Source organism: Thamnophis sirtalis, unplaced genomic scaffold (assembly GCF_051295495.1).
Source record: "Thamnophis sirtalis isolate CommonGarterSnake01/CBP01778 unplaced genomic scaffold, rThaSir2_p1.2 scaffold_8, whole genome shotgun sequence".
Lineage (NCBI taxonomy): Eukaryota > Metazoa > Chordata > Lepidosauria > Squamata > Natricidae > Thamnophis > Thamnophis sirtalis.
This window is the reverse complement of record NW_028261388.1, coordinates 70,075,374-70,103,090: the sequence shown is the minus strand read 5'-3', so window position 1 is coordinate 70,103,090 and position 27,717 is coordinate 70,075,374. Positions and strand designations below refer to the sequence as shown.

The window sequence follows — 27,717 nt, the reverse complement described above, 5'->3', positions numbered from 1 at the left end:
AGGGGTGTGTCGCAGCGCACCTGGGGCCTCGTTTTACTATGGTAAAAAAAAGGTTGATACCTTCCAACTTGGTGAGATTTTTTTTCCATGAGAAGTTAGAAGGTCTGAACTATGGTTTTTTTTTAATCGTAGTCCCATAGACTTTTTGCCCTGAATGCGCAGCGGAGAATGGAGCTCTCTCTCCCTCCCTCCCCCTTCTCTCTTCAGTGCTCTCTTCCCTGGTTCTTTCCTTGCACATTTCCCCTTCAAATTGGCTTTTGGATTTATTCTCAATTTTTGTTCAGTTTGGTCCATATTATGGGGAAAACAGCAAGACTGTCAGATGTTCTCTATTAGTTCATAATCATAAGGCTCAGGCTCAATCCCTCCAAGACTGAGTGGCTGTGGTTTCCGTCATCCCGATTTGGGCATCTTGTTCCATCTTTGATGATAGGGGGAGAAACTTTACCCCCCTCAGAGAGGGCCCACAATCTGGGAGTCCTCCTGGATATGTGGCTTAGTTTAGAGGAACACCTGACAGCTGTGACCAGGGGGGCCTTTTAACAGGTTTGCCTGATACGTCAGTTGCACGCCTTTCTGGATCGGGATGCTCTGTGCACAGTCACTTATGCCCTCGTCCTCTCTCGCCTGGACTACTGTAACGCTCTCTACATGGGGCTGCCCTTGAAGAGCACCCGGAGGCTTCATCTGGTCCAGAATGCAGCTGCATGGGTTATCATGGGGTATCTAGGTGCTCCCATGTTATACCCCTTTTAGGCGGCCTGCACTGGTTGCCGGTTGTCTTACGGGTGCGATTCAAGGTACTAATTATGACCTTTAAAGCGCTCCATGGCTTAGGCCCAGGATACCTGCGAGACCACCTACTGCCACCAGTAGCATCCCACCGTCCAGTGCGGTCCCACAGAGTTGGCCTCCTCAGGGTGCCGTTGGCCAGACAGTGTCGGCTAGCGACCCCCAGGGGGAGAGCCTTCTCTGTGGGAGCGCCTTCCCTCTGGAATGAACTGCCCCCAGAGCTTCGCATAATCCCCGACCTCCGGTCCTTCCAACGCGCCCTAAAAAGTTCGCTTTTCCAGCAAGCCGGACAGGCCTGAATAGAATAAAATATAGGATTAATTTGGTTGTTAATTTTAATTTAATTTTTAAAATTTTATTGTAAATATCAATTGGGTTTTTTTAAATACTTTATTTAATGTCCCTTTTAATTTTTGTAATATGTGTTTTCTTTTATGTTGTACACCACCCTGAGTCCTTGGGAGAAGGGCGGCATGTAAATCCAATAAACCTATAAACCTATAAATGTAAATGTGGTTATATGGTACTGGGGTCTTAATAGACTTGACAATATCAGACATTTTACTTATTTCAGACACTTATTTCACTGCAGCACTGATGGGTAAGGAGCGGTATGGTGGGAGGCAGAGGTCAGACTGCAACTTGGGAAATTTGCCCCTGGTGTTTGGTCCTGATATGTTCTGGCTTCCTGCACTCTACCCTCTTCCCTATTTGGACCTTCAGAGGTTTGGGGCTGCAGCTGCAGTGTAATAAGATCTTCCTTTTCTGTGACTTAATCATGGATGAGAAGACTTAGCTGGTGAGTATTACTGAGTCCTGAGCCCAGAATAGGGATGGTAGAGCTACTCTGGGAGCTTGTAGAGTCTTGCAGATAACTGGATGTCAAACCCTGATGATTAACCAGGGCTCTAGGGATCAGTTGGAATTGCTGTTGCTATATTAGCTTCCCTGTTGCATTGCAACCTCCCTGCCTGAACTCCTTGATTGTGTAGCCATAGCCATTGAGTTCCCACAAGCTTGGAGGATTTCAGTTTGTTTTCTTTGGGGTGGAGTCTGATACAGGTTCAGGTCAACATGGTGGCCATGAACTAACTCAGATCAACCAGAACCAATTTGATCAGTTCATTTCAGGTAGATCCATTGGATTTCAGAGAGTTTAGGCTTGTTCCTGAAGATTTGCTGCGTAAGTCAACAGAAGCTTTAATCATGGCTTGGAAAGACCGGGCAGCCGGAACTTTGGATTGGATCAACCTTATGTGGCTGTTTTCATCTTATAGATCTTGGATCTCTCTTTGATTTATCAAGGAGTTCAGGGAAATGAAGCAAGAGAAGCGATATCTAGAGCACCACTAGAGGATATTAGAGAATGAGTGTGATTGAGCATGAGTTAGAGTTGCTATTAAGATCTACCTCAGGGTGGTTAAGGAGGAGGGGAGCAATATATCACTATTTCTTTGCCCTTATTATATTTACACATAGTTTTCAACTCCTAATGACCACATAGATAGATTTCCCCCATGACAATCTGTCCTTAACCTAATTTTTCAGGTCATTCAACTCTGCACTCAACTTCACTGTAATTGAGTCCATCCACATTGTTACTGATCATCTCCTTCTTGTCTTTTCTTTTACCTTTCCTGGCATTAGACTCTTTTCAAGAGATCTGATTCTTCTCATAAGGCATGACATAATTTGAACCTAGTCATTTGTGCCCCAAAGGAGAACTCTGGGTTCATTTGTTTGAAGATCCATTGGTTTGTTTTCTTGGCTGGCCACGGTATTCTCAGGAGTCTTCTCCAATATCAAAGTTCACAGCTGTCAATACTCTTCCTATCTTGCTTCTTTAAGCTCCACCCTTTATTTCCATAATGTGTCACAGGAAATACTATGGCTTGCACAGTTCTGATCTTTATAGGTACAGAAATCATGGCATTTCAGTATCTTTTTCAAGTTTTTCATGACTGCTTTACCAAGTGCAAGTATGCAATGCATTTCTTGACTGCTTGGTTTTTCACTGTTGCTGGTTGAACCTAAAAGGCAGAACTTGTTCCCTACTGTGATAACTTCATTGTCACTTCTGAAGCTGGTTGTCCTCAGGTTGATATTAGTTTGATCTTTAATTTTATTCCATTTTTTTCACTTTGCTCCTTAACATTTATTACTAGCATTTGCAAATTCCTTACATTTTCGGTTATCATTGGAATACTGCAGGTTATTATATTTCCTCTACAATTTTAAAATCACAGTTATCTTCTTCTAATCAGACTCAGGATATGTACTGAAATGAACCATAGCGTCCAAAAATAACATGTGATGAAATTCCAAGAAACAATTAAGGACTGAAAGCATACCGAAATAAAATATTTTTTTCCTTTGTTTTCAAAATGCAAGTAGAGTTGGGGTCATCCGTACTTTAAGAAATGGATGGTATTCCAAAGAGGGGACTATCATTGAGAAAGAGTGTTATCTAGTTCAGTGTTTCTCAACCTTGGCAACTTGAAGATGTCCGGACTTCAACTCCCAGAATTCCCCAGCCAGCGAATGCTGGCTGGGGAATTCTGGGAGTTGAAGTCCGGACATCTTCAAGTTGCCAAGGTTGAGAAACACTGATCTAGTTCACACCTCACAAAACTCATGTAGAAGGATCTTGGAAAGTCTCTCTCTAGATGCCTAGACTGGCTAGGACAATCTGCCAACAAATGCTGCATTCTGTACTGGTTCTAGCTTCAGAATTATCTCCAAAGGCAGCCCACATGGAGTTTCAGTACTCCAACTAAATGGTCAATAAGGCATAAGTTAGTATTCTGGTCTGAGAAGATTTAACGGGACTGAGAAGACCAAAGGACATAAATCATAGGCTGGAAGGGACCTTAAAGGTGTTCTGGTCCTACTCCCTGCCCACACCATCTTGAGAAAATGATTGTCCAATCTTTTCTTGAAAATGTCCACAACTCTCGGATGCAAGCCATTCAATCGCTTAATGGTTTTTACTGTCAGGAAATTCCTCCTTATTTCCAAGTTGAATTTCTCTCTGATGAGCTTCCTTCCACCATTTACTTCTTGTCCTACCCTCAGGTGCTATGGAGAATAAATTGGTGCCCTTTTCCCTACATCAGCCCTTTAAGTATTGGAAGATTGTTATCATTTCTCTCCTTAGTCTTCTCTTCATTAAGCTAAACATACCTTAGTTCTTTAGCTGGTCTTCATAGGATTTAGTTTCCAGACACTTTATCATTTTTGTGCTCTTCTCTGCACTCTTTGTAGGACCTCAGAATCATTTTTGTGTTGTGGTGACAAGAATTGGATGCAATATTCCAAATGTGGCTCCACTAGTGTATAATAATATGGTAATACGATACTATCTCCCTGTTGATATGTCCAATCCCTGTGTTGGCTTTTTGGAAACTGCAGCACACTGCTGAATTATATTTAAGTGGTCATCCACCAGGACACCTAGATCCCTCTCATAAAGCATTACTTTTTAGACATATACGTACTATTCTATATGTATGTGTTTGTTTTTTGTGCCTAAATGCAAGACTTTAGTTTTCTTGCCATTGAACTGGATCTTGTTGGATAGGGCCCAATGCTCAAGTCTGTCAAAATCCTTCTGAATCTTGAATCTACCTTCTTTTTTGTTTCATCCACAAATTTGTTTAGTGCCACTTCAGTCCTCTCATCTAAGTGTTTAAAAATGTAAACAGTTACCAAATGGAGCAATTTGAAAAAAGAGTGAATTGTGATTTTAAAAAAAAATTCAGTTGCTTTTAGACATTACTGAATTGGGTTGATTTAGGCTGGATTCAGGTTCTTTGAAATCAGAAGGAAAATGCGGCATTCCAATTAATGCAAAAATCCATTCTAGTTGAAATAGACTGAACAGCATTCAGGAATAAAAAATTGGTCTTTTAATACCTTTTGTGGCCATGGACTTTGGCAACAGACCATCAAGACTTAAAGACCATCAAGATTTAAATCATAACATTTCTTTAAGCCTTTGCAGACCCTCTGTGATGACATTATAGCCCCCCAGGGGTCCGCAGACCACAGGTTGAGAACCACTGGTCTAGATTGTTATATGCTGTTTGTTAATACTAGTGAAGCAGAATAACTTGAAATTGCAGCAATTTAAAGAATTCTGTTGACCTGAACGGTTTAGAACAAGCTCACAATTTACAGTACAAATATTTAAAAGAGTCACCTCTCCTATTTAAACTTTTCATTTTTTTCAGATCATTCTTGGAGGCGTCAAGATCTCTCTAGTTAGTTCAGGGAGACAGCCTTTTAGTCTCGGAAATTTCCTTCCAAGGAAACATCTTACTTTTTGTTCACAACCTCCTGGAAGTTGGCAATAGCTTTCTATTTCAAGGGCAGCAATGAATAATTGTTAAGCCTCTGCGGGACTCCATATTTGAAAGCCTCAGAGGGTGCAGGGACACAAATGGAAAGCTGCAACTCTTTAAAGCAAATCCCATTTTGCTTGATCCTGGGAAAAGGCACGGCGGTTTTAAGGAGATGTAGACAAGGGTTACGCTGTTTTAAGGAGATATAGACAAGGGTTACGTTTGCGTCCCCTGTGCACCAAAGGGACCTTTTTGACTTTCAAACTGAAGTGCTGAACCCCTGCTGTGCTTTTTTGCCCCTGCTACTGGTTTTAACTTTTAACTATTAACTGTCAAAATCCAGCTTGTGTATCCAAACATGTAATTAATTTTGTGAGATATTAGAACTCTGTGAAGGATAGTTACAATAAGCAATTATTTGCTGTGAGCTAAACTATTTCATCATCTCATCTGCAGGAGTGTCCACAGTTGGCAGATGTATATCTTTTAATGTTTTAAAATGTTACCGCTATTTTATGTTACCACTATTTTAAGAATTTGAGTTTTTAAAAATCTTTTTTTTTTTGTTTTCTTGTCACCACAGGCTGCAGGGTCACAATCAAGAAAAAAGGCAGAGGAACCCAGGACAAGTTACAATTGGTCAAAGATGAGTGGAAATATTCCACTGCCAACTGCAGAGTGTAATGAATCAAATATCTCCGGGTTTCAACTAGCCATGATCGTGTCTAATAAGATGGAGCAGCTTACAGAGCCTACGGATGCTCCAGCTATCACATCCAGTATTCAGAATGATGCCGAGTCTTTCAGAGCAATGGAGAACAGAGCCCAGACAGATGATGACTGCCTGGGTAATGCAAGCAAACAAGAGGAAGTGGAAATAGATGTGTGGCAGGAGATGAGTATGCAGAAGAGCAATGGTCAGCAAGAACAATTAGGAACCAACAGTGACAGCACCAGCAACATAATGCACACAAATGGGTTACATGCTGAATCGAAGCCTGGTATAGAAAATGATAAAGACAGAGCACAAACTCCATCCACTCCAAGGACTGGCAGTGCTGCTTTCAAAGAGAACATCTTGGCAAATGAGTTGTTTCTCAATGATAGAAGGAACAATTATGGTTTGCAATCATGTCGGGATGTTACTGAGCTGTTTTATCCTGAGGATGGAGAAGAACACATAAGGTAACAAATAGAGAAACCATGAGAAGCAGTTTCTGCTACAGTACCATTCATCTTTCCATTGATCTGGTAGGACTAAAGTTCTAGAATGTATTTTCAGAAGGCTTCATCGTGGGATTCTTTTTTATGCCAAGGAACAGCAGAGTTTAGCATTCATTTATTACTTAAATTAATTCTTATTTTTCAGTAATTCTTCAAAATTCCTTGTCACTTTAGAATAATCCCAAGAAAGCAAGAATTTGGTAGCTGTCATTAGTTCAAAAGTATCTTTTTGCAGTGACTAAAAGGAGGGAACATTAACTGGGGAACACTTATAGGGTGTCAATAGATGCCTTCTTAGGCTATGAATCTCTGCCATCTTGGACAGGAATGCTAAGATAAATTATTGTAAACTCTTTGAAGGTCATAGTCTAATATAGATTTCTCTGTTAAGTATTAGATCTAGTCTCAGGGCCAAGGGGTGTATTCAAATATTTTGAGCACTAATTCTGGTTTATGGGAATTGTTAGAAGAATATTATGGAAGACGTTTTCCAAATATTTGCTCAGTCGCATGCTTTTCATTTTTTTAGGGGAATGTAGAGATGAATAGATTTGAGAGCCTGATGTACGTGCCATAGGAAATGGAGCATCAGGGGCTCCTTGAAACTGATCACAATTAATTCCCACTGAAAAGGGAACTATGCCAAGAAATAACATGTTATTTAAAAAAGAGCAACAAAAACAAGTTGCATATGATTTTAAAACAAATTAAAAGACTCCCCACCCTTTCTTCTTTAACTGGAAAGCTAGAAACACTTTACTGATTAAGTATATTCTATGTTGATACCGTATACAGTGTTAATTCTATAATGCATAAAACACTGAGATCTCTTAAACTACTGCTGGGAGATCGAATGCTTCAATTTCCCAAGTCTTATTTACTTAATTTATAGGTCACCTACTTCCTAAACAACGCTGGGTTCTGACAGTTAAAGAAAACATATAAATAATGCAACTAACTGGAAAAGCAAAAGTACCAGAATAAAAGGGGGCTTTACAATAACCTTTTCCCATCATCTTACAGAACTCTCATGTCTTTAATGATATAGCATACGAATCTCTTGTTTATGATACAGATCTAAATCAAAGCAGATTTAGAAAGAGCTACATTGGATTATTTTTCTAAGTATCCAACTATGTCTTATGGTCAGTGGCCACACTTCATGGACAGCATCTTGCCTCTTCAGCATCTTGTAGAATTTTTTTAAGAAACCAAGCACTCTGTTTGTCTTTTCCATTCTTGAAAATAGAGAAGAAATTATTAGCAATAATTTAGCTGTGCTACTATAAAATGGATTTAGATCTATAGATTATTGCAAAAATAAAGATTAACTGCAAATATTGAGTTAAATTAGTTTTGTCCTAAATTACCTCCTTAAACTCTATAAAAATAGAATCTATTGTGCATAAATTTTTAACTGGTCTAATATGTCCTTTCTTTTCAGCTTAATTGTTGCAGAATCTAACCTCTGTTACAGCAGTCACGACAGGGAAAATTTTGCATTCAAAGACATCAGGGATGGATTCAGTTCTACTTTTGAAAAAATTGTGGAATCTGACCTTATGAAGGGCACATACTACAGCAGCTTGGACTCCTTGGATGTGCTCTCCCTTACAGATGAGACAGACAGCTGTGTTAGCTTTGAAGCTCCACTCACACCTCTTATTCAGCAAAGAACCAAAGAAAGTTCTGAATTTTCAGAACAGAAATTCCTCACTAACCAGAAGGAAGGTCTGGAGCCCAGGGCAACAGAGAAACAGGGTGAAATGATGTCCAGGGTTATGGATGATGATTTGGGGAGTCCCCTGCAGCACTCCATCACTAGCAGCCAGTCTGAGAATGTGCTGAGCCAAGTATCACTGAAAAATATTCCTAACGGCTATCACATGGAACGGTCAGAAGAAAAGCTTCCAAAATTTAGTAATTCAATCAGGTAATTTGCTTTACTCAGACTATAGCTGTTATTTAATTGCATTTAATGAATCCATTCAATTTTCTGCACTGCATAGTCTTTCTCTTATTACTATTCATAATAACATCTAAAGCGATAGTAGCAGTGGTAGTTTTGGTAATAGCAATGGTAATGATACATACACAATACTAGTTTTAATTTATTCACTGCTAAATTAATTAATGGGGATGATAGTTCCTGATGATTTACTGTTTGATGGGACTAAGACTAATCAGTATGGTTGAGAATTGCTTGTTTAAGCAATTTCATATTTGTACGCATTGTCATTATCTCTGTTCTTCTATCCATATTAACCATTTTTCCCTTCAAAAGTTGTTTTGTACTTTTAGATGATTAAACTATTATCTTAGACTTTCAGTAATATTTGTACTGTTACTATATAAAAATTGTAACATTTAACAATGTTTATATTTAATCAATACTTCAAATACATTTTTGAGCTGCTAGCCCTAATTATTTCCATATTGTATAGATTGGTTAGATTTCCTACGTTGTGTGATGCCCTTGTGAAGTGGTGTATATTTGTTTCACCAATATACACATCTCACTGCATTGTATTGCATATAACACAGTGCTCAGTTAATGACAAATGACAGGCATGCAAAGTTAAGGAGACATGAAAATGTTATCTCCTTGTATAATTAAGGATTTCTTCCAGAGTCAACTTCATAAAGCTATTAAAAAAACGTGGATTCAACCTGAAGTTGATTGACCAAATATTAATTTGTTATTGTTAGACAAAATCATAGGAGCCCAAAAGGGGGATTTAAAAAAAAAAACCTGCACTAAAGAAAGTGAGGGAAGGAAAAGACTTCGGGTTTTTGAGGGTTGTAAAAATTGGAGTCAGAGGTTTAAAATAGTAAATTGTTCTACAATTCTCTTAATTTTTCCTGTGAGTTTTTTCATATTATCTTGTCAGCAGTTCTAAAAAAATGATAAACTAAAATGCTCTTCCTGGACCTAAATAACTTTATTTTAGGTATTATTAAATCTATAGAACAACTCTCCTAGGAACATTTATGGGATTTGGATGAATTTTATGTTATCTGGATTTTATCAAATTGTTATATGAAAACTATCTATAAAAAGACAGTTTTGGTCATTATGGCACACCATCAGTTTAAGTCAGCCATTCAATTTAAGCCTGCTTTATTAAACATATATAATTATATATATAATTTACATATTTATTAAAGTACAAAACAGGTTTGGGGCAAGCTTTTTTTTAAAAAAACCCACTTACTAAATTACCTACAGTGAATTTTTGTAACTGGTTAATGAATATGTAGATGATGAACTTAAATGAAAAATCTGTATTGAAAGTATATAGAAATGCATTTTACTCTTTTTTATATATATTTTTTCATTTTCATACAAATAACCACATATATTCCGTTACATAACTAACACTATTTTGTATTGTTAAATATTATGTCAAGTTGTCTTACCATCAACCCCCAACAACTATCTTTGGTTCTTCTGCTCTCCATACATCATATTTGTACCCTATCCATCATTTTCTTCTCCCTCTCTCCTCCCTACCTCCTTTCTTCCCTCTATCATCCTTCTCTTGTCTACTTCACCTTTCTCTCCCCTTCTCCTCTCTCCTCTTTCCACTCCTTCTTTCTCTCCTCCTCTTCCTCCCCCCCTCCGCTCTCTCTTCTAATCCTCTCTTCTTCCTCTTGCCTCTCTCCTCTCTTCCCCACTCTTCATCTCATTTACATGGTGTATTTCAGCCTCTGAGCGGGTTCCATTTTATGTTGATGGTATTACTGTTTTCAATAAACATCTTTAATTTAACGTATATCCTCCTTTTTTTTAAAAAAAGAGAAAAGTATACATACACACACACACACACATATTACACACACACACACACACACACACACATATTTTAACACCCCCCCCAACCTATTTTTGGCCCAAATGTGGACCTGGTTACAATTTCCAGTTACTCTCATAATATTGTGTAGTTGTACATCATTGTACGCCCCAAATTTTTAGTTCTGTCTTTGTAATCTCAATAGTTTTCCATTATATTTCAAATTCCCCCTCCATTTTTCCATATCTTTACTTAGCTTACATTTAGTTCTCTTTAAATTACAATCCTTGCTATTCAATGCTTATTACAATTCCGTTGATCTGCTATATAAAATAACGCACCTCACTTTTATTCATCTTCTTAAAAGTTCTGTGTGTATCCATATTTCATATATTTTAACCTACTGCATATTTCATTATCTTTTCATTATAATATTCAATCAATAAGCAACTCAATTTAATTATCATGTAAAAGAGTAAATAATTTCCATAATAATTTCCAATTTCTTGCTAGTGAGCCTTTTATCCCAAGTTCTAAACTGCTTTTTCTTTCTACTGGGTATATATTCTTCCTTCTCAAACTTTTTCCTCTCCCACTGCTGTGTCTTTTGACGTATCCTCTGTCTCCCTGTCTTCTCTTCCTCTTTTTTTCTTATCACTCCTTCCTTTCTTCTCTATTCCTAGTCTGGATGTTTCTTTTCCTTTCTTCTATAATCCCTTCCCTTTTTCTTGTTGGGACATATCCCCCCTTTTCAATTTTCTCTGTGCCACTGTCAAACCCAGTGAAATCTTTTGTCTGCTTTCTATTTTCCATTATTTCTACAATTTCACTATCCTCCCCCGCTTCTTCCCTCATTGACTGTTCTCTCCTCAATTTCTAACTTCAGGATTCTATTTAAGTTTAATTTTAATGACTCGTGCACATTTTTATAATTTCACGTATTCAAATTCCCAACTTTCCATAATGTCCAGTTCAAAAATTACAGTTAATTATAATTTAAGTTCCACGGTTTCTTCTTATTTCCCAATTCTGATTCAGCTTCTATATTCCAGTTCAGCTGTAATGGAGAGAAAGAGAAAGGGAGACATCTTAATTGCTTCGCTTTATTTATTCTTCCCTCCAGCAAATGGCTCCGTATTCTTTCGACTCGATGATTTTTCAGCAATACAACTTGATATTTTTAAATCCAGTTTTAAATCCAGGAAAGATAGAGTTATGAACGAAGAAAATAGTGCTTTTTCTTGATTTTCCTTCTTATTAACTTCCACCTCTCATTGATTAGAGTTGCTTAAGATATGTAAATTAGAACAAGTTCAAATAAAGCTAGTCTCCTTGGTGTATTTTTAGCTTCCATTCCCCCATCCTCCTTTCCCCTTGTGAGGTTCCCAATTGTCAATTAATCTCTTTTAAAGACACAATCTTTTCAAATCCAAATTCAAAGTTTGTATCTCAATGTCTCAGTCAATGTCTCAGTCAGTTCTCAGTTCTCTCATTTCTCTCTCCAAGTTGTTTAAAACAAACAAATGATTTAAACCACAAATGTTTTTTTCTTCTTTCTTTTCTTTCCGCCAAAATCCCAATCTATCCGTCAATATTATTTTCTACTCACCAGATTCTTTGCCTTTTCCAAGTTCTAATTTGTGTCAGATGGTTATTTAAATCTTCTTACCAGGTTTCCGCATTCCTTCCATCCACCGCTCCTGCTCAGATGCTTAGTCCAGAAGCTTCAGCTTAGCCATGCTGCCTTCCCTGGCCTGATTCAGAGAGCTAATCTCTGACCTACCAGGAACCTATTGCATTCCTCTGGGTCTAATGAGATGCAGCTCCTTCTTCACTTTCCCTTCAGGAAAGTTCTGATCCAAAAAGGATCCCCTGCATTCGGTTTGCCAGCCAGAATTTACATGAGGCTCTTCAGAGCTCATGGTTTTCTGTCTGTCTCGCTGAGATATTTCCGGTCTCTCCCCTGAAATGCATTTTATTCTTGAGAAGCAATATTTATTTGTTGTTCTACTTTTAATAGTGCTATTCAAAATATATCTACATAAAAGGAGATACTCTCTTATGAATTACTTTCAATTACTCAAAAGAAAAACCCAGAGCACAAATAAATAAAACAATATTTATTTAAAGTATTATTCAGGATGCTTTGCTTCTGTGTAAGTGTTCTATACTTTTAAATACTATTGATAAAATGAAAAGCTTTCAAGTGTTTTCTTGGAGTAAAGCTTGTAGCCAGGGTGTTTTTATAAGTTAGGATTTTGGACTAAAACTTGCAGGTCCCAGCACTACTTTCCAAACCTGGGTAAATTACCCAAAATTGAGTAGAAGTGGGTTTTTGGGTGGTGATGACATCCTTTTATTTATTTACATCCCACCTTTATTTTCACAAATAAGGCAGTGAACATATTTAACACACCTGCCTCCTCCTATTTCTCAACAACAACCCTGTGAGGTGGGTTGAGCTGAGAGAATGACAGAGTCACCCAGCTGGGTTTCATGGCTCGAACAGGACTAGAATTCATGGCCTGCTGGTTTCCAGCCTATTGCTTAACCATTAAATCAAACTAGTTAAACATCTTACATCAGGATTATATAAATAAGAACTTTCTAGTGAGGAGTTTTCAGTAATGAAGGAAAGAGTTTGGGAAGCACTGTTCTAGATGAAAGACATGATAAAACTCTGACAAATAAACAAGAACCAGAACTGTATTCAATTATTGTGTGGCAGTGTTTTTATATGGGAAAAAGGGTCAACAGAGCTTCTCTGGAATTAAATGTTAAAGGCCAGTATGAATTTGTTTTCCAAGTCTTTCAAGTAAAATGAAAAAGATAATACAGTTTATCAAATATACATCTATGCACAAAGATCACCTGGGATGATGTCATTATTGGAATGCTATTATGCAAATGATGGAACTACAATGGAAGCTTTGCTTATTGTACCCAGCCTCCTACATTGAGATTTGTAAAATTTGATTTGTATGAATTATTTTTATAATCAAATCTTAATGTTTTACCAAACAAGATATGTAGAGTTAAAAGCATAAATTTATAGCAAAGTGGCATGGCAAGCAGTACCAATTTATTCTTAGTATATTTGTGAATTCCTTTTGCACAGTACAAATATATCAGTCCCATTATCTTCCACTTTAAACATGCATGCTGAAAGTCAATGCAAAATCTAGATCAAGAAAGCAGGTTAAATCCCAAGAGTCTGTAAAGATATTTAATAGAATATAGGACATGTTTAAAAATGTTTTAAAAAAGTCAGCCACAGTCAGGTCAAAGTACCAATTTACTAATTACCTTAATAATAATAGGCTAATAGAATTCAAAAAAATCCTTTTCTACTTTTTACACTTTGAACACTTAGGTTGTGGCCAATACAGTATGTGTCACTCATCTCTTCTGGAGTGCAGGAACGCACATCATGCTCTTTTCCTACTCCATTTTCAACGTGTCTTTTCTAGCAACAATTCAAAAACAATCCAAGCCACCTTCCACCCTTCAGAGCAGATTGTTTTCAGTGCTTCATTCTAATTTAGTTAGACTTTTCTGTTACTGAACTAGCCCCAACCAACCCCTGCTCTCAGTTGGAGTCACTGCCAGCCCCTTATATTTCTCCCTTCAACCCATTATAGGTGCAAGACTGAAATAGGAAGAGCTCTCCCATTTCTTTTAACTGAAGAATAGAGTGGCAAGTTGCATTGTTCATTAGTAAAGATTTCAAGACTGCAGATGAGACACCTGACCTTCCAAGAAGAGACTGTCCACTGTCATGATGATGTTACAAGAAGGTTTTTTAAGAGTGGAAGCCAGACCCGGAGGCTTCTGATCATCAGTGTGTGCCTATTTCCATCCTCAAGCTCCCAAAGGCACCATATTGTCATTTTTCAGGATTACTTGTGCTACTGTAATGTTGGTGGGGTTAAATATGAGAATGAGAATTGTTTGTCTCCTATAGAGTTTGCCTTACTCCTGTTTCCACTCTTAAACTCACACAAAACAGCATCAATAGCCTAATCTTGGCCATTGGCTTTAAAGGTAACTTCTAAAATACAAAAATAACATTAATGGAAAAAATGTCAAAATATCGGAGAACAATAGATTTAAAAATCTGATCACTTTTAATTGAAGAGTAGGAAAAAGAAGCAATTTTGGGATTCTCAGATATTTAACATCTAATCACAGCTGCCACTTATTAACATTATTTTTTGTTATTCTAGTGATGCCAACATAAAAGATGGCCTTTCGGATTCAGATTCTGATATGGGCAGCACAGAACAACTTGACCAGGGAAGCACGGACACTCTTATCAATGGCTGCAAGGCACACAGTGAGGCTGCGAAAAGACTAGCTAAAAGGCTCTACAATCTTGAAGGATTCAAGCACTGTGATGTGGCCCGCCAGTTGGGCAAGAAGTAAGTGAGGGGCAGAGGGATAACATAATTCTAGTAATTGGTTGGCTGTTACCCTTTGTGGGAATCTCTCTTTCTGATTCTTTATTTTCTTTTTTCTTTCTAAATGATGGTGCAGCTTGCATCATGGAGTATTAAATGGTAATATTTTTAGCAAACTAAGATGAAGTCTGGTGTTATCTCTGTGTATATCTTATATGTCTATATCTTGCAAGAAATATGTGTTTTCTTTTTAAAAAGCATTTCGTCTAGAAAATGGATGGATCAGATTTACATAAGTGGAAATTAAATTTTGGCCAGAAGATTGTTAATCAGGGAAAGTTTCACAATAACATTTATTCACGATGGTTCACAATTGAGGAAGTTGGATGGTCTGGGTTAAAAAAGAACAAATTTTATGGTTCAACTAGAGATAAGCCAAATATTTCATATAACTGCTTTGCAAAAACTTTTTTACTTGCAAGTAGGTCACATACTATAATTGCTATTGGGGATTTTCGGTCATGGATCCATAAACAATTGAAATGAAAATTTAAAAAATAAGTTAATATTCAGAGGTAAATTGCCCTCAATGCAAATATGAATATATTTAACCTAGTTGATATAGAGAGACAATATTTTTAACTTACACTTTAACTTATTTGCACCTGAGGATAGAACAAGAAGCAGTGGGTGGAAACTAATCAAGGAGAGAAGCAACTTAGAACTGAGGAGAAAACTTTTAACTAAATTTGACTAATATTTTGTTATTAGTTTTCATATCTCAACCTGTGTCTTTCCAGTAATAGTGTAGTCCTATTTCTTTTGCCATTTGTGGAATTAGTCTTCTGGTTATTTCCTTAATCAAATTTGTTTGGACTTCTCTTTGCAACTTGTTGCTTGTTACATATCTTGTAAAGTCTCGAAACCCTCCATCAGCTTCTTTAATCAGCTTATTTTGGTTATCAGTAGTGTTTTTGTTAAAATTTCTCTCCTTATGTCCATCAATTCTTCTCTTTTTACTTCTTCTATACCTTGAAATCTGGAGTAAAGTACCTTTCCATCGATCTTCCCTTTCCTTGTTCCACTCTTTCCATCTCCAACCACCCTCAGTTCACTGTCAATATCCACGGTTATCTTGCCTCTTTGTTTATTTTTCCCTTGGGTTTTTAGGGCTCTAGCCTCTACTTTTTCCATTTGCTGGATATCTTCCATTTTTCCATCATACCATATTTTCAATATTTTCCCATCTCTTCTCAATTCTCTCTGTTGTTTCTAATAATTTTTGAATTCCAAACATAATTTGTTGTAATGTTATGATTTCTTTTTGATGTTGTGGCATCCTTCCAATTAGTAAACACTGCTACTCTGGTTTAAAAAACAAATCTTTGTTTTCACTTCTTTCCAGCTACCAACAAACATCCAAAGAGCACCTATGTAAACAACCCATGCTCTTCTCCTTATTTCTTCTATAAACAAGCTGAAGCCTTTGTAGTGCAAGGTCAAAATAATCAAAGGGAACAAAGAAAAAGCAATGTTTCCAGGTCTCAACCTCCAACCTCCAAGTGGCAGTGTAACTTCTTTTCCCTCTAAGATTACTACCCTCTTTATATTCCTTTTATATCTTCTTTATGTTTCAGGCTTAGAAGAAACAAAATTCTTAAATGAAACAAAATTAAAAGAAAAAATCCATCCCAACCAATATTGTAGAAATAAAGGAAAAGATTTAATCCATAGGTAAAAAAAGAAACAGAAGAAGAAAATCCGATACTTTCACTTTAAAAAGTAAAAAATGTTTACAAAACTTCCATCCATAGAAAAAAATAAAATAAAAAAGATAACACGCTGTCCAATAATGCTTAATTTTGCCGCTTATTTCCTTTTCTTTACCAGTTTAATTTAACTTCAATCTTTTGGGCAGTCTTTTATAAAAATAAGATTTCCTCACCAGATGGACACACTTTCTCTTTCCGCTTTCCTCCCGTTGTGGACTGTCCTGACTTCAGCAGCTTGAGGCTGTGCTGCCCTTGGGCTACTGGGTCTTTTTGCTTACTTGTTTTGGAGGATTTTAGTTGACTTGTGTGCTAACATGATATTGTCTGGTTGTCATGAGTTGTTGGTTGTTTCTGAGATGTTTTTGAAGTATGGTAGTACATACCTTTTCGTAGCTTGTGTTGATTGTGCTGCAGTGGTTGAATATTTTAATAAAGCTGCATAGGTATTCATTTTGCTGAAAGAGGTTGTATGGATATTTCCTTTTTCTCTTTCCATGTTCTGGATTGCTGCAAAGTGTTTGCATTAGAATTCTTCTTGGCTTTCCCATGAGTTGAACATTCTAAAAAATGTCAACCAACTTAAGCTTGAACCTTTTAAAAAATAATCAAATAAATCCAAATTTGTGTTTGAAAAGAAAAACACTTTAGAAATCAGTTTCATATCTTTCCTCTCTTTAGAAGATAGTCTTTAAAATACAGTATATGTTCATTATTAATAATCTTACATCACTGGCCATTTTGAGTAGTGGCTACTCAAGCTGGAGTTCTAGTTCTGCCTTAGACAGAAGCAGTTGGGTGACCCTGGGCCAGTCACTCTCTTTCAGCCCTAGGAAGAGGTAATGGCAAACCACTTCTGAAAAATATTGTCAAGAAAACTGCAGGCAGGACTTGTCTAGGTAGTCACCAGGAGTGAAGACAGACTTAAACACACAAATATAGAAACACATATAAATATTATAGGTTATCACAAGGATTTCACATTGGGGATTCTTGCATAAGCTGATGTTTCTGCGTGTCATTCTGTCCATCCACAAAAAAATCTGGTATTTTGTACTAGCAGAAAAAAAAAATAGCAGGTGCTATTTTTTGTGTGTCCTTTACCTAAGGTAATACTAATGTAAATGTAATGTAATGTAATGTAAGATTTCTTTTTCTGCACTTTTGGTATTGCAGCATGCACATAGATATAAAACCTATCCTGATTTCTAAAGTATGTAACATGTGAATTTGAGGTATGCATTTTGCATATGTTTTACAATGTCCTGTTTGTTTCCGGCTTAGAGATATTTCTGATTATTTGCAGAACCCTGCTTAATAAGGAATGACTTATATTCTCTGCTTCGCTGCTAATTGATTCATTTTGATTTTCTCAGAAATACTGGAATTTGAGATGCTTTTAAGATGTGTTCTTATATAGACAATGAGTTCTGTAAATTAATTGTAATTATAATCAGGGTAAATTCCACTCTGTTATGAGTAAACACAACAACAAATAAAAACAAAATCTGGGAGATTATCCAAAACACCCTAACCCAAAGCAACCAACCCTGAAATGTATTAATGTATATCTTAGGATTCTTGGGCATGCACTGATATATACCAAAAAATCTTAGTAGTACATATAAACAGTCATTGAATTTATGATATTTTCAATTGCATATATCATATGTATCACATATCATGCTGTCAGAGAGGGCCTACTGTGGATCCAATCAGTCAATGAACTCTGACTATTGGGATCCAGAAGAAGAGCCTTCTCTGCAGTAGTGCCCGCATTTTGGAACATCCTACCCTCCAAGGTGAAACTTGCCTCCAGCCTCCTATCCTTCCGTAAGAGTCTGAAGACTTGCTTTGCCAGTTGGCCTGGGGCCCCAATAGGGGACTACCACATTGGAGGTGACTACTAGATTGATAGCTAACCCCACCTCTCCTCTTGCTCCTTGCTTTCCCATCTTCCCATCTTCTCATATCGCTATATCATTGTTATTCTTGTAAGCTGCCAAAAGTAGCCCCCACAATGAGTTAGGCAACAAATAAATTTAACAAACAAATAAATATATCTCCCTCCTCAGTCCTCCATCTCCACTTCCCTAATGCATTTCTAAAGATATGTGAAGCAGCTCTCCCAGTATGGAAATTAAAAAAAATGCTTCCAGAATTTGGAACGATGGAAAAAAGTTCTGTACAATCATGTATCATAAACGCATAAATAAAATCCCTATTCCTAGACATAAACACAGCTAGTAGAGTATAAGGTTCTCCAAACCAAACTATTAAGAGATTGTATCCCCCCAAAAAACTTTGATACTTTCTTGTATCAGTCTATTGTTTCCAATTTTTCCATTTGAGGTTTAACTTATTGTTTATATATTGAAACGAGAACAAAAATCAGAATCATACTGAGAGCAAAAAATGAGAATGATTTTTTTTCAGATTCCAATGAGAGGATAGTACCCTACTCTTAACCCAATCAAATGTGGTCTTTTCCACTTCCAATTTGAGGTATACACTAGTTTGATGTTGTATACTCACAAACACATTCATTTATGGGATTCTTTGTGAAGAGTATGCCCATAATTATTGATGGTGTCATCTTTAATTACAGTAATGAATTTAGCAAAATGGTAGCAGAAGAATATCTCCGTTTCTTCGACTTCACTGGATTGACCTTGGATAAAGCACTCAGGTGAGCAGGGTTGATTGATGACTAATACATAATTGAATCTATTAATTGTATGCTTCTGGAATTTTGCAAAATTAACTTAACCATGTTTAGGGTTAAAAAAGTAAAAGAGATAGCATTGGTTGTTTATAAACAAGCACTGTTCATCTCAAAATAAAATATTGAATATTATAAAAGCTAAAGAAGTTTGAAATGTTTGTTGGTTGAGCAGAAACCATATACTTACTCACTGAGTAGTCTGATCCACATGTGAATATTATTCTCTCAGGCCTCTTCTCTTTATCCATTGAGCATGATGGCAAACCATGACCCCAGTTTACCTTTGCTTTGCTTATAAAGCTTAATAAATAGCAAGGTGAAGATGTCTTCCTATGAAAAACTAGTACGATGTTTTCATCCAAAACATTTGGACTCCATTGAGAGCCAGTTTGGTGTAGAGAGCCAGTAAGGTGCTGGCTGAACCAGGAAACTGTGAGTTGTACTCCCACTTTAGGGTTCACCAACAAAACCGCGAAGCCCTTTTCCGCGTCGACATAACCGCGGAGGGCAAATCCGCGCCGTGCTATCTGTTTTATTTACATGTTTATCTGTAAAACAAAATTATGCCTTCCATTTCAGATTTCTAATCAGGTTGTTTTCAGGGCAGTCACAGCCATATGATCTAAATCCACCCCTTTTTTACATGCATTGCAAAATATGTATTTATTTATTTATTTTTAGTTAGTTAGTTTGTCAAACATGTACGAGATAACAGATCTAAGTATAAACATGGACATGAACACAGGAAATGAGTACGAATAAATGGGGACAGTAGGACCATAGCTGTGGCCGCTACTGATTTTGTTTCCCCCCCACTCCTGTTTCTAACTCTTACATTGGTTTGGTTAATATACATTTTTTTTGGATCTCTGACATATTTCTTTCTATTGCTTCTATGCTCCTCAAACAGAAGACATTTCACTGTAGATAAGTATATGATACACATTGAAGAAAACAATTCTAACTTCACATCTAAACCAGTGAATTAGCAGAGACAAATCAAAAAAGATATCTAGTGGTTATGGTGAATAGCTTAATAAAAATACAATCTAGTCCATAGGTACTACAGTAAATGCTTTTCACCCAGCACATTATTAAGCTATAGAATTCACTATCATGGGTTACAATAGAATACAACTTTGATTTGATTTTTAAGAGGGGTTTAGGCAATTGACAAAAGAGATAATAGCTCAATAACCTCTAGCCATAATGCTCATAGTGTATTTAATGCAGTACTAGAAGCAGGATCGCTTTTAATGCTGGTTCCTGGGGAATAGGAATTGGGAAGAGATATTACATTTATATTTTGCTATGGATTTCCTGCCGGTACCTAATTAATTATTGTGAAAAAGCTTTTATTTGGGCATATAATCTACCAGTTCAAATGTACAGTAAATCCAAGCCATTCTGCTTTCCATTTTGCAACCTAATTTTTTAATGAAACATCTGGATATAAATTCGTTGGTGTGGCAGTGATGTAGAATGTATTTAGCCCCTCGTTCTTTGGTTTTCTTTTCTTTTCATACTCATATTTCACATAAATATTGTGCATTTGATATTTTTATTCCTTTCTACAACAAAATTGTTTCACATAAGACCAGTATTATAAGCTTCCTCCAAAGGCGGCTTCTTTCTTACTGCTGTTTCTTGAAATGATAGATGACCATACCATGCAGTGCTGCTCATTGAGTGACTCCAGGACTGCCATGAAAGGGAACCAACCTGTTGTCTGAATGGAGGGTCTTTCTGCTATGAAAAGAAATAAAAACCAAAAGCATGAGCCACCTGCAAATTTTCAAAAGTGAGAGGTGTCTTTTTTCCATGGGAATGATAGTCACTATCTGGGCAAATTCCACCCAAGATCCTTTGGGAGCAAAACACCCAAATCAGATCTCCACAGGAGCTAGAGCAAAAGCCTTTTACACAGTCTTTGCTATTTAGTTCAAATCACTTGATGACTTGCAGTCTTTAGAGTTCAAATCCTCACAGAATGTCTCTGATCCAGTGGTGGGTTTCAAAAATTGTTCGAACCTACTCTGTGGGTGTGGCCTCCTTTGTGGGAGTGGCTTGCCGCCCATGTGACCGGATGGGAGTGGCTTGCCACCCATGTGACCGGATATGAAGATGCCGACGACACTTGTCAGAACCACCTTAAATTACCTCACACACAGCACTGGCATGCATAAGAATATGATGTAAACTTGTTTTTTTAAAAGGCATCTTTGGTTTGCGTTAAAACAACTTCAACACATGCAATGTTCTGATTGCACCACAAACGCAGTAGTCATCCTAACCTTTCACAGAGGCACTGAGTTTTATAAATATGAGCATGATAGTGTAGAATAATCATATCCAAGGACCAGTGGTGGGTTTTAAAAAAAGTTGGAGCCTCTTCTGTAGGTGTGGCCTGCTTTCCGGGGTCCACTGGTGGAACCTCTTCTAACCGGTTCGGTAGATTTGACGAACCGGTTCTACTGAATAGGTGTGAACTGGTAGGAACCCACCTCTGCTCTGATCCCAAAAGGTTTGGTACTTTTAAAACTTGAAAAAGTTTGATATATTAAATCTCTTGTTTGTTTAGTTGCTTTTTTAAACACTTTCTATGTTTAGAGCTTTCCTAAAAGCTTTCCCCCTTATGGGAGAGACACAGGAACGCGAGCGGGTCCTCATCCACTTCTCTCACAGATACTGTCACTGCAATCCCCAGGAGAGCACATCGGAAGGTAAGAGCTGATGCCGCTCAGATTTCAGCCTCAGACGCAGATGAATTTATTTCAGTAACTCATTTATTTAAATTGTATTCAGACTCATGGCAGAATTCTAGCTTAAGAGAAACATTGCTTGAATTTATCAAAGGAATTGCACAGGGCTGTAGGGAAGAACAACAACTAATTTTTCTCTCCCTGAATAAAACAAGAGGGAATAAAGACATCAGCTGAGAAGGGGTGATATTTTTCCATGGAACATGCGGATTATTAAAACATTAGAATAGTGTTTCAGATACTATTATTATCATTTTTCTTCCTGTCCCTATTTTCAGAAGACAATTACATACAGTATGGTGAGCTGAAGCTTGAATGCTATTAATAGGGTTCTTGATATATTTGTGACCAAGAACAGAAGTCTCAAAAGACATGTAACAGCAGCAATGCTTTGGTTCTGTTCACCCTTGTCTCTGATTAGCTTCAGATAGTTTTGTCTAATATGAAATACAAAAATCTTGCACGTGGTGATAAACCTATTACTTCCTGCTTTTCTTCCTGTTGCTTCCCATTCTCGTTTCAGTTCCTTTTGTTTCAGTAAGTTCACTTTTTTAAGAAGGTATGATACTGTGTGAAGGAATAAGGGCCAAGTGCAGAGGCCCTACATGGCCTAGGACCTGCGTACCTACGAGACCGTCTCCTGCCACATACCTCCCTTAGACCAATAAGATCGCACAGGATGGACCTTCTCCGGGTGCCTTCAGCAGGACAATGCCGGCTAGCGGCGCCTAGGAGTAGGGCCTTCTCTGTTGCTGCTCTGGCTATATGGAATGAGCTGCCCCCAGAGATCCGGGCCCTCCCCACTCTCATGGCCTTTCGCAAAGCCATTAAAACCTGGCTTTTCCGGCAGGCCTTCTGATTGGGTGTTTGTTGTGTTCCTTTTTTAACTTCGTGTGTCCTTTTGTTTTTAAGCTCTTTTAAATTTTTTATTCTGTAAGCCGCCCGGAGTCCTTCGGGATTGGGCGGCATAGAAATCAAATAAATTCAGTTCAATTCAATTCAAGGAGACTGCACAAGAAGGATATAATTAAGTACTTAAAGAGGTACCATCCATAACACTTGAAATATCAAATGGTATATTTATTATATCATATAGTTTAGGCCAGTGTTTCTCAACCTCGGCAACTTGAAGATGTTGCGAATGCTGTCTGGGGAATTCTGGGAGTTGAAGTCCAGACATCTTCAAGTTGACAAGGTTGAGAAACGCTGCAATAGAGCATGACTCCATAAAGCAGACTGTTCTGCTGCTTAATAACTCTCACAATGAGAAATTCCTCCTTATTTCAAATTCTGATCTCTCGGTATAAAGTTTTCATCCACCAGTTCTTGTCTTTCCTTTAGGTGCTCTGAATAATAAATCCACACTTCTTCCCTCAGTCATCCATGTTTTAGAAGACTGTTATCATACTCCTGTTAGCCTTCTCTTCTTCTGACTTAATCTTTTCACAGTTCTTTATAGCTTTACCTTCCAGTCCCTTCACCATTTGTGTTGCTCTTCTCTGCACTCTTTTCTCAGATCTTTTTTTTGTTGTGGTGACCAGAACTGAATACAGTATTTCAGGATGATCTGTCCAACACTTGACTACCAGTAAAATGGTACTATCACTTCCCATGATCTATATTGATGTGGCTCAAAATGTTATTGGCTCTTTTGACACTTGCTAGCTTATGCTTAATCTGTAATCTGTCAGAATGTAGACTCTTATCTAGCACTACTGCTGAGCCACATGCTGCCTGTCTTCTATCTGTGCATCTGATTTTCCTAGGTAATTGAGAACCTAACATTTTTTACCATTGAAAAGCATTTTCTTGGATAGTCCATTTTCTAAATGTGTCCTTTTTGTTTGCCTCAGAGTTCTTTATGCAACAAAATTTCGTCATCTGTCTCTCATTTTTATTTCTCTGGTATTGCTTGTGGTTGGGCTTTCTTATCTCGTTTTTCTTAACCGTTCTGAATTATTTTCTGCCTCGGGATTTTCATACATGGAATTTTTCTTACTTTTCCTCTTCATTTATCAAAATCAACCCTCTTGAAGACTAAAACACTGATCTGATTGCTTTTAGTTCTCCCTGCCTGAAATACACTGAATTATATATCATATTTCCTTTCCTTTTTTTGAATGGCAAATGTGGTTGACAGGCATTCAGTAAGCTAAGCATAATTTTCAAGAACAATCTCCCCCTATGCCTGAACAGAAAAGTTGTCAATCAGTGTGTGCCACCTGCTCTAACATATGCTGATGAAATAATGGACACTAACCTCACAATCGTTACAAAAGCTATGAGTGGCGCAAAGAGCCATGGAAAGGTGCATGCTCAGAATCTCAAAACCTGCACATGGATTAGAGAACAAATGAAAGTATACAATAGCATCAAGCGTGTCAGACTGACCCCAGCTACTCCCTAAGAAAGAATGACCCTTGACTCCCATAGGATTTAGAGAAGAGATACTTTTACTAGAGATGCTGAGTGTAGCATGGATGAGGCAAACTCTGAAAAAAGAAACTGCACAAAAATTAGATATTGAAAGGAATCCCCAATGTCCAAAACCCTCCTCCCTGGGAAAGTAGTCCAATCAGGTTCCATTCCAATGTTTTGGGAACTCGATGCCCCAGGCACCAATGTAAATTCCTTTCCCAGGACTAGTGTCCTTGAAGCTCAGTTTGGCATCTCTGGTTCCTGTTCGTGTCCATAGTCTTCAATTTCCCGCAGCATTCTTTCACATCTTCAGCATGCTTCCCTTCCTAGATGCCCCCTGCCCCACCCACCCCCAGTTATGGCAGTTGCTAGCGACCTTCAAAGAAAGTGAAGATGAGCAGCTGACAGAATAAAAGAACTGGGTTGGTCAAAAAGCAAGAAGGCAAGTGGACCAAGGCAGTTATAGAATTAATTCCACTTGATAAAAAGCATCCACAAAAGAGACCTAAAATAAGTTGGATTGACGACATCAGCAAGTATTGTGGGCACAATTGGCAAAAGAAAGCTCAGGACCGTATTGGAACATGCAAAAGAGGCCTTCATCCTGCAGTGGATAGACAATAACTAAAAAGATGATGATGATAGATCATATAGCCACTTTCTGCCAAGTTTCCTACAATTATCACTTCTTCAACAATTTCTTTCCTAGTAGAATGCATTAGACCCAATGTAGCTGAACCTTGAGTTCCATCCTCCACCTAATGGACAATGAAAGTGTCTGCAAGGCATGTAAAGAACCCTTTTGGAGCAGTTATTGCAATGTTTGATTCCCAATTAATGAGGGATAGTTGAAATTCCCTCATTTCCATTGCAATGCATTTCCTGGATTCCTCACACATTTAAACAGTAAGTAATTCAGTTGTATTTTCTGCTTGGATGGTACACACACAACATTGCCATTATTGCTCTTTTTTCCTTTAATATTCACCAGATGCTTTGGGCAATTTTCACCCTTAGTGTCACAATTAAATGCAGGAATATTATTAAGAATTTGAACAGTTCCTGGATTTGGGACGAAATTAATCTTATCAGCTACTGCTAGCCGCTTGGTCTCAGATGTTAAAATCTTGTCCCCTCCAGTGAGTTAAGCAGATATAGGAACTGCCTTGTTTTCAATATATTTCTTGGGACTAATTTTAAAGTATATTAAATTCCTTGTATTTTCCAGATGGAATCCATACACTCACCTGTGCTCTGATGCTGCTGAACACTGATCTCCACGGCCATGTAAGTATGGCTAATAAAAAGAGACCAACCTTGTTTCTCCCCTGAGATTCCCCCTTTGACTCTTCCCTTATGGTAAATATGAGGCTATCTGGGAATACTAGAATAGTTTTTAAATGAATATAGTAAAACAAATGGTAGAGGAGAGTGTCTTAAACAGTTCAATTAAATCTAGTTTCATGCTCCAGATAGAGCAAAAGACACTGCCAAATGTAGCTTTTTTAAAAGTATACTTTTGATCTTAGCTAGAATATCAGTTAAAATTATCTCCAAAGTATTTGTTAACATAAAATTCTCTGGTTTCTCTTCTTCACCTACCATAGAAGTTAGCCATGTGTTTTCCCTCAATGTGAAGAAATTTTCAAGTTAACAACTGGGTTTAACATGTTCAAGTGAAGGATTAGCCGCAGTTGATTTGCTTCTTTGATTCATCAGCCCTTGAGAAAGTCCTGAACCATCTTGACATAAGCTATCTGGAATGTCTGCAGGCTTTACTATAATTCATTAAGGTTATAACGAAATACAGGCTTGAGGCTTGAACAGCGACCCTTTTTTGTTTAAGTAAGTGAAACTTACTTAAGAATGTGTGACTCCAAATTAGCCTGATGCAAATATTGCCCTACTGAGAGGAGACAGATATAATGATCCTTCAGAATACAATGTCAAAATGTATAATATTTGGGGGGGTCTGATGTTACTCTACCACAATTGGTATAAATACAAATCTAGAAATTAATGTATACAAAATCCAGAACTTCATCATATATTGTAAATAATTCCATTTGTGTTAAATCTCATCAATGACTCTGTCAGACCTGCCTCAGTCTGATCCCTTAGGGAAGAAAAACCTTTGACTCCATTTGTTTGAAGTCAAAAGTACTTTTAGTAAAGATGCTGGTTGCAGTAAAGTCAGACGGAATCTGGGTTTCCCATGCAACAAGACCAAACTATTTCTTCAATCCCATCCCTCTCCCCTATGACCAGTCCAACCCCAGCCAATGTGATGCAACCTGGATGTTTCTTTCCACACTCGGGGCTAACAGCCTTGAAGACACCTTGGCATGAACTGGTCCCATGGTGATCTGCTTTTCTTCAGCTGTCATTTCCCTTCCCAAATTCCCACACAAAAATGCATACAGATTTATTGCTGCCCCTTTGTCCGCCCCTCATTCCTCCCCTCCCAGTCCTTTGATAGCAGGACACCAGGGTGGCACCAAGCCGAAGATGGTGGCTCTGACACACTCATTAAAAGGTCTTTAATTTTGTGTAAATAAAGAACAAAGAATAATAAAAGAATAGGTCAAATATTTTTAAGGTTATCAAATGGAAATTATGGGAATCACTTTGGTATAGTAGTTAAAGTGCTGTCCTAGAAACCAGGAGACTATGAATTCTAGTCCCCCATTAGGCATGAAAGCCAGCTGGATGTCTTTGGGCCAATCACATTATCTCAGCCGAACCCACCTCAAATACTTGTTGTAGGGGAAAAAGGAAAGGAAGGTTTACTAAGCACATTTGCCATCCTGGGTTACTTATAAAGTAATAAAGGCCTGATAAAAATCTAATAAATAGAATAATAAACCATACATGTGTATTAAGTAGTACAATTTGTCATAAAAAATAGAAACAAAGCTAGACAAAAACAATTATGAAGTTGGATGAAAGTGTGAAATTTTGCCCCATGAAATTTTTTTTGTGTGTGTTATTGTGTGTGCCTTCTGGCAACTGGTCCCTGCAGTTTTCTCAGCAAGGTTTTTTCAGCAGTGGTTTGCAATTATCTCTTTCCTCGGGTTGAGAGAGCTCAACAAACTGGAAGTCATCCAGCTGGCTTTGCGCTTAAGGTTGGACTACAACTCATGTTCTCTTGGTTTCTAGCCTTAACCATTACACCAAACTGGTTCTTGCATGAAATTCTTTAGTACTGTATATGTGGAATTATTCATGGAACATTTTAGTTTTGCATTAGTATAGGAATAGGCAACCACCAATTCCCAAAACAGTATCACTGAAATCAGATGACAAGATAGTTAGATTTTAATAAAATGACTCTGGCCAATGGGGGAGGGGGCAGTTGAGTTACTTTATGCATGGTAATAAAAGTGAGCTGCTTCTAGGAGGCTCCCCATTCTCATCCTTATCCTTGAATCTGCAAAGGGCAGGCAGGCAGGGATACTCTGATGATACGTTTTTTTCCTGATCTTTGTTT

The 27,717-nt window shown here is 37.6% G+C and overlaps 1 protein-coding gene across 1 annotated transcript in view; it reads left to right on the top strand.

Annotated features, from left to right (window-relative positions):
* PSD2 (pleckstrin and Sec7 domain containing 2) overlaps positions 1-27,717 on the top strand; it is a 106,308-nt gene that overhangs the window by 21,118 nt on the left and 57,473 nt on the right. Inside the window, exons 2-7 of the mRNA XM_087721864.1 lie at positions 5,719-6,320; positions 7,804-8,292; positions 14,380-14,574; positions 18,931-19,011; positions 21,658-21,770; positions 25,456-25,514. Of these exons, the coding sequence (XP_087577990.1) occupies positions 5,782-6,320; positions 7,804-8,292; positions 14,380-14,574; positions 18,931-19,011; positions 21,658-21,770; positions 25,456-25,514 (1,476 nt within the window). The 5' untranslated portion in view covers positions 5,719-5,781. The remainder of the gene's footprint in view (positions 1-5,718; positions 6,321-7,803; positions 8,293-14,379; positions 14,575-18,930; positions 19,012-21,657; positions 21,771-25,455; positions 25,515-27,717) is intronic.